This window comes from Lissotriton vulgaris, chromosome 9, assembly GCF_964263255.1.
Source record: "Lissotriton vulgaris chromosome 9, aLisVul1.2, whole genome shotgun sequence".
NCBI lineage: Eukaryota > Metazoa > Chordata > Amphibia > Caudata > Salamandridae > Lissotriton > Lissotriton vulgaris.
The window spans coordinates 143960740-143968567 of NC_141697.1; the positions used below are offsets into that span (position 1 = coordinate 143960740).

At 44.2% G+C, this 7828-nt stretch overlaps 1 protein-coding gene across 1 annotated transcript in view; it reads left to right on the top strand.

The window, feature by feature from the left end:
* SPTBN5 (spectrin beta, non-erythrocytic 5) overlaps positions 1-7589 on the top strand; it is a 2284272-nt gene extending 2276683 nt beyond the window's left edge. The window contains exons 71-72 of the mRNA XM_086937224.1: positions 4670-4779; positions 6663-7589. Coding sequence (XP_086793350.1) covers positions 4670-4779; positions 6663-6802 — 250 coding nt within the window. The 3' untranslated portion in view covers positions 6803-7589. The remainder of the gene's footprint in view (positions 1-4669; positions 4780-6662) is intronic.
* Positions 7590-7828: the final 239 nt, after the last annotated feature.

The following is a 7828-nucleotide window of genomic DNA, read 5'->3' on the forward strand; positions in this document are numbered from 1 at the left end:
TCTGGTCCTACAGTCCATGGTGGACATTGTCAATCCCACCATAAACAACATAATAAATTCCTCCCTTGACCACGCCTTAATCCTTGCAGAATGGAAGCTAGCATCAGTAAAACCTCTACAAAAAAAGCAGATAGCAGACCCCGCAACTCTCTCAAACCTGTGACCTATCTCGCTGCTTCCAGTTCTCTGTAAATTAACAGAGACATTTGTAAATAAACAGCAACCGCCTTCCTGGAGGAAAATAATGCCTGGCATCCAAATCAGGCAGGTTTTAGGGCCCAACATTCAACAGAGCCTGCCCTCCTTTTTACTACGGAGACATTGCGAGCCGCAATGGACCAGGGAAAGAATTCCATCCTGTTACTGCTGGACCTGTCCGCGGCTTTCGATACGGTCTCACATACCATCCTTGTTGACCGTCTAGCCGCTGCAGGTGTTGAAGGGAATGTACTAGGTTGGATTAAAAATGTCCTGGTAGACAGGCGGCAAGTAGTAGCTTTAGGCCATTTTAGATCAGAGGAGAAACATCTGACCTCAAGGGTACAGCAGGGCTCTTGTTTGAGCCCCACGCTCTTTAACGTATATATGGACCCCCTGATCGCACTAATATCATCCTTCGAGATCAACACCATCTCGTAAGCGGATGATACTCAGCTCATCCTGGTGTTAGATGATGATACCACAGAGGCTGAAAACAACCTGAAAAATTGTCTCAAAGCCACCTTCGAATGGATGAGCAATAACCACCTGAGGTGCAACACAGGGAAACTGAAATCCTGCCCTTTGGCCAACATAATGATTTCAATCCCTCACAATGGTGGCCAGAAGATGCCACCGCGCCCCCAAATACCATTAACTCAGTTAGAAATCTGGGGATTAAGTTTGATGCTACTCTGTCTTTCAAACAACAGACCCTGGTAGTGGCGGGAACCTGTTTTAGCATCATAAAAGGTCTGAGGAAATTCTTCGACCTAATACCACTCTCAGCCCGAAAAATGGTGGCGGTAGCACTTATAACATCCCGCTTAGACTATTGCAACAGCATATATGCAGGGACAAACAGGGCAGTTGTTCATAAGCTGCAGATGGTCCAGCATGCAGCAGCTAGATTGGTGCTGAGATGGCAAACGAGGACATCAGCCACTGCAGCAATGAATACCCTTCACTGGCTACCGATCCATAAGAGGGTGCTGTTTAAAGTCCTATTGATCAGGTTTAGGGCCTATCATTCACGAGGGCCCAACTACCTACTGAGAATGTTTAAACGATACTTACCCTCGCGTAACCTGAGGTCCTCAAATGCAAATCTGCTCACCATCCCCACCTTTAGGCTAAAAACCAGTGGAGGAAAGGCACTGGCGGTTTTGGGATCATAGGCCTGGAAAGAACTCCCCCTGCCTCTTCGTCAAATCACCCTTGAATCAGCCTTTAGGAAGTCGCTGAAGATCTGGGTCTTTAGCCTTCCGGACACATTATGCAAAAGTTTAATCTGAAGTGGTAAGTCCCCCATGATTAGCAGTTGAACCCTTTCTTGCTGGTCTACTCAAAGCGCCAAGATGCTCCGTGGAGTGATAGTTGCGCTATATAAAATAACACTTACATTACATTACATTATTCATATTATAAAAGTATTAAAATTCCCAGCACACGATTTGCCGACTTTTTCAAGGCACAAACGTAGAAATCAACAAGCCAGAATCGAAAATGGACCGCATCTATTCTTGTGTTATAGTATGAATACCGGAATCCCCAGTCTGAATATTTGTACTCATGATTCAGTTCAAAGTGTCCCACATAGAACGACGAACACAGTCCTGATATCCGTCCATTGAATAAGGATAATCCAATATGTTTCAGAGCTGGGTGCGGGCAATCATTTGGCCACAAGACTCATTCACATCCTCTATAAATTATACTACAAATCTGGTTCTGTAATATTTAAACAGCTCCACGTGAGAGAGTACTAATTGCCCGTTATTTGCAACTCGTTAAAGGACCCTTATTAACGTCCCCGCTCAAATGCGAGCTGTGACCTTATACTCAGCCAACCCCTACTCCTTTTATGTTATACAGAAACTACACTGACGTTCCCTTCAATGGCTTAAAATAGTACTCTTGTGGAAATAACCACACAAATGTCACCCGTTTACGACTCGTGCGGTCCAACCATGATACGTTGGAACCTTACAATCTTCAATATCTTTAGCCGATCCGCATGCCCCCACAGTCCCAAAAAAAAAGCTCTTGTTCTCTTTAGCTGTGGAACTGCTGGTAGTGGCGCTTCGGCAAGGAAGGGCAGAATGTGGGTTACCTCTAGGTGACAGAACAAACTTGGTTTCGCTTTATGCAGATGACCTTCTCCTTTACATCAGAGACATTGTCACCCCGAGACAATGTAACAAAAATACTCACTGATTTAGCATTCCTTTCCAGCCTATGGGCTAATTGGACAAAATTGGGCTGATACCCATTTGAACCATCTGCCTCAGACCCAGAACTGATCATCAATGGCAAAAGCATACAATCGCAACCTGTGGTCTCCCGCTGCCCTGGGGGTCAGGATCTACCACCAAGTTGAAGACCTGCTAGATGGGAAGTCACGCGAGCAATGACCACCATACGATCGCAGATGACCTTCTGGCCGAGCCTACCACTAACAGTCATGGGCCGCATAGCTTTGCTAAAGATGGTGGTGCTGCCCTGACTTTTATACTCCTTCATGAACCTACTGCTTTATATCTGTCTTAATGTATTTTTATCATTCGAGCGCACAATACAGGACTTTATCTGGAATGCCACGCGATGCTGGATTGCGCTGTCCACATTATACCAACCAGTTGACCAAGGAGGACTTGTGGTTCACCACAAGCAAAAGAACACTACTATCTGGTGGCACAACTGCAATGGGTGGCCAGGTGGATCAGCGGGCACCACCTGGGAGACATGGCCACACACCAACAAGCCTGGTCCCATCCGTTAATCCTGAGATGGTTTCACCCTGGGAGATCGGGCAAGACGCCTGCACAACTGATGTTAGTTGTGGTCTACAAATGCTTTAAACACGCCCTGCCCTCTCCCTTATGAAGAACCACACTACGTATGCATCTATTGTACCCATACTAGGCATGCCGCGAGGCTGCAGTATCATTACCAGGATTGACCTTCTAACATGGGAAGCCGCAGAGTTGCAGACACTAGGAGATCCCTACTGTGACTAGCACCCTTTGACACACTAGCGACAGAAGGCGAACTGCCAAGAGGGCAGTTCCTACTGCATGCCTCCCTGCTCGCAGCACTGAGGTCACTGTAGGGAGACGTATCGCAGAAACCTAAACACACCACGCGATCCAATACATCCATGTCATGGGCACAGGGAGACATTTTGTTAAATGATTCACTGAATCGTTGCACATGCATGCAACACATCCGCTGACCTTGCTCAGAAACCACTGGGATACTGACCTCCACCGCCCTATCACTGATAAAGAATGGGAAGGCATCCTAGCCGGACCAGTACTCATACTCAGAAATGCTAGGTTCTGCCTCATGCAACACTACGTACCTCACGCCTGAAAAAATGAATAGATACTTTCAGCGCACTGACGCGCACTGCCTCCGCTTCAAACTGATAAATGCAGACTTGATCCATATGCTATGGTGCTGCACCACCCTAACCTCTTACTGGCTATTGGTCACCTCCAACCTCTCAGATTGCACTGAATGCACAGTGGAGAATACACAGTAGATATGCATCTCGTATCTATTCTATAGGGCCAAAAAATAGAGGGTGACGTCCTGGTTCATTAACCTAGACCTAACCACCTGATCACCAGGCGATGGAAATGTCCTGAACCCTCACCACGGGAAGCATGGTATGGCTCCCTCATGAACTGGGCGCAGGCGGAGAGTCTAGCACTTCGGTGAGAGGACGAACTGGGGCTTTGCAAAACCCCACTGGTGGCCGCATGAGATGCTGTACTTTTGGACCTTCAGAAGGCTTAGCGAGGTCCTCAATCCCCGCGATCGGAACCTGAAAGGGTACTAGATGCAAGTAGAGATGATCTGCACTAGGCGCACTTAACAGAGACTCACATACTTACATTCTCAGATCCCAGCCAAAACCCCCCTCCCCCTAACACATGGAACCAAGTGTACTCTCCAAATGGGTGGTAAACTGACAGCGACGAGGCAAAGGGTAAATGATAGAGATCAGATCACCAGGGTCTTTCTTTGGGCACGTTCACACAGTTAGCACCCCATTAATCCTCCATTGTGCCCCCCGACTTCTCCCCTCCCCTTTTCCCCCAACCCCACAGTCCCAACCGCCCCGCATATGCAGTGCACAGCAACTAAAACCACTCCTACAAGCGTTCAGATTCAATAATTGCACGCACAGTGATCCCACGCAGGGGTCGTTCGACTGACATCCCACCCACTTGGGACACGTCGCAACTACAGATGCATAATAATCACAGTCCGTAATACCATTAAAGCAACTATGTAACCCAGGTTGCTCGTTTCAGCTGTAACTGTACATGTTTTGAATTGCAAAAAAATGAAAACAAATAAAGAAATTAAAAAAAAAAAAAAGATGAACCACCATTTGCCAGTTGTTGTGCTTTTTAAGTATGTGACCTCTCTCTGATGGCTAAATGTTGTATATTAACAGGCGGACACCTTCCTTCCAGCTCCCACCAGAGGCCGACGCATTTGAAAATTCCATAGAGGCAAACAGCATCACAGAGATAGTGACCACTGACCCAGAGTCTGTTCTCCCAGGTACTGTATCACACTAATGGGCTTCCTGGTACACTATAGAAGTTAGTGTTGGAAGCCAATGCCTCCAGTGTTCGCGTACTATGGAATGTTGACAGAATTATGGGGGTTATATGCAGTGGATCATAGGGCTTCATTTTGTAACTGGGAGAAAGTAAATGAGAGAGAAGCTTGCATTCTTATGTCTCTCAAGCAAGAGATGTAGTGGAAGGAAATTACTCATAACCATGAACTGCTCACCTGAGATATCTATCAGGGTACTATACATCCCCCCACACAGACAGACAGACACAAACAGATAGACACACACACACTTTTCACCTCACCGAACGCCAGCATGCCTCCACTGAGCATAGTTTCCTATGTCACACATCACCCAGGCCTCAAGGCTACCAGCAACCAAATAATACTTTTGGATCAAGTCAAGGTAGTCCCCTCCATTTCATGATTAGCCAAAATCTGAATCACAGAGTCATGCCTTCTTCCTACAGCCTTTCCCACATTAAAACATACACAGTGACTCTGCCATAAAGCAACACCATAGCCCTTTTCATCAAGCCTCCAAGTGGCAAAAAAAGATTTTGATTTGTACAAATGACTCCTTTACCCTTTTGAAACAACCGGAATAGAAGCAAAATTGACATGAAATCAACTCTACTCCTAAACGTTACACAACCTGTATTGTGTTACATAATTTTAGCAAGCATTTGTACCACATACGTATGTCTGTAGGGATCGCCTGATACTATAAATAGAAATGGGGAAATCTACCTGGTGCCTCAGCATGTTGCACAGGGTAACCTGCCATGTAAAATGCTAGGTTTTCAGAGCCTTGCAAATCTTCAAATGCTTTTGCTCCACCCTAAAGAAATTGTTAGACTGTTCCAGTCTTAATCTGGGGACTTACGGAGAACTAGGGAGAGTGAAGAGGAATTTAGCAAAAAAGGTAGAAATGTGCCTGGCAAAAATGTTTTGAAAGCAACTGTAACTAGGAAGAGCAGAGCTATATCTACTAAGACTGGCATGCTGCTTGTGTCATCTCATGTGTTGGTACATAAGTAGGCATCTGTGCGTCATAGTCAGCCTCACGCCATGACATGGAGATGATTGTGTGCTATCCAGTGTAAGATTTGTATTGTGAGCCTACCTTGCTTGTAGACATTACCTATGCATGTTCAACAGCAAAAGGGTCAGACGCATTGGATGTGTGCAGTGTACTGCAGCACATATGCAATGCATTGGTTCCTGAGTGAAATGAAAGCATTTCTGATTGTGCCTGCTTCTAGGAGGTGATAGTGTTTGATGCAAAGTCTGCTCAGGCTAACTTAGTAGATTGGGCTTTGTCTCAAAACCTATGGGTGTTCTTGGTGATCTTCCATCTAGAAATGGCCCATTGAGCCAAAGCAGCACAGAGTCAATTTTGCTCTATGAAAAGGCTCGCCAAAATAACTTTTGCGCTGGAAAGAAAATACCTACCGCTGCTTTGCATCATGCTAGCAGCACTTAAGAGCATTAGTAAGTGTGGGACTGAATTCCCACCAACTGAGGATCTTACCACCTGCTCGGGATTGCACACTCCGAAGTACTGTTCCTAAAACGTGGAACTAGAATCCCTAGAGTTCTGGCAATCCCTAACATCCCATTGTGTTGACATGCTAATACTTGCTTCTTCTGCGTGATCCTACAATAATTCTGTCTGGATGTATTGACAAGTCTTGGAACAATTCTGTAAGTGGGATCAGGTTATACACGAAAGAACGAGGATATGACAATTCCTTTCTGGAGTTTTCTTTTTTTGTCCAACATTGCTCCAGCTTCATTTTGTCACCTAATATTCACGTTCTGTGTTACAATTCTAATCACATATCCATTGTTCCATTTTACAGAAACAAAAACACCAGAGTTGGTGCTGGAGAAGAAAGACTGGGATTCCATATTGACCCAAGTTCAAGCAGATGCTGCAAGTGAAAAGGAAAAGCGAAGAAAGGAGAAACATGGCCTTCGAAGGTTTTTCCATAGGAAGTAGCGGATCAAAGAAAGAAAACATGTGTTCTTAAAGTGCTGTACATCGCTAGAGGGAGGACCACAAGAATGGTAGAGAAGGGATATAAATCATCAGCAAACATAACAATTACATAAAATGTACAGAGCAAAATTGTTACGTTTATATTGCACCTTGTATACATAACACTGACTTAGCTTCCCCCAGTTTAGATTTCAAACTAGGGAAAATACCCCAATCTAACATTATTTTGAAAGAAAAGCTTTTGTGTTCAAACAAAAGTAAATTATGTTCAGTCAAATTCTGATTGAAAAAACATTTGAGAGCTAAACGTATTATGTGTATTTGTCAAGTTCTTATTAGTTCATCATTTGTGAAGTTAATTTCATGAAAACTATGTTGTAGTGCAGTTTTGTGGAAGCCGACATTTACAAATACTAAAATCTTGACACCCGTCTTTCCCTGAATGGTGCTATCTATCTTTTATTACAGTGCTAAGCTTTACCTAACATGCTAGTGGTCTCACAGGAAATGTTATCCAGTCTATGGTCTTAGTGAGAGAGGTGTATTTCTCTTAGTCAGTCACAATTTGCCAAAAGTTGTTTTATTCTTGCACAGTTTAGCATTAGAGACAGTCAGCACTGATTTGATTTTCTAACCCATTTTGTTTTTCTAATCATTTTGGATGAAGGATTAATGTATCTAAATTACTGATCTAGGAGTTATTTTTAAATTGTGTATCAAACATTGTTTTTATTTTGTCTTTTTACACAATATGTTTAGACAATAAAAAAGCTATCTGAACCCAAAACACTTTCTTGTGTAAACCGTACCTGCTCATTTATAGGTGGTGAATTAAGAACTCTGCAAGGCATTCTGGTGAGTGCAACTTAATGTTGGCCCTAGCTACCTGATAAAGCGCTATAAATGGCATATTCCGGGATGTACACTTCGGTTGACCTCACTCAAGTTAGTAACAGCCTACTTTCCGTCTTCAGAGATGGGGTGGTAAAAGTTTCTTCAGTATCACCACAAGATGGTAGAATAAGC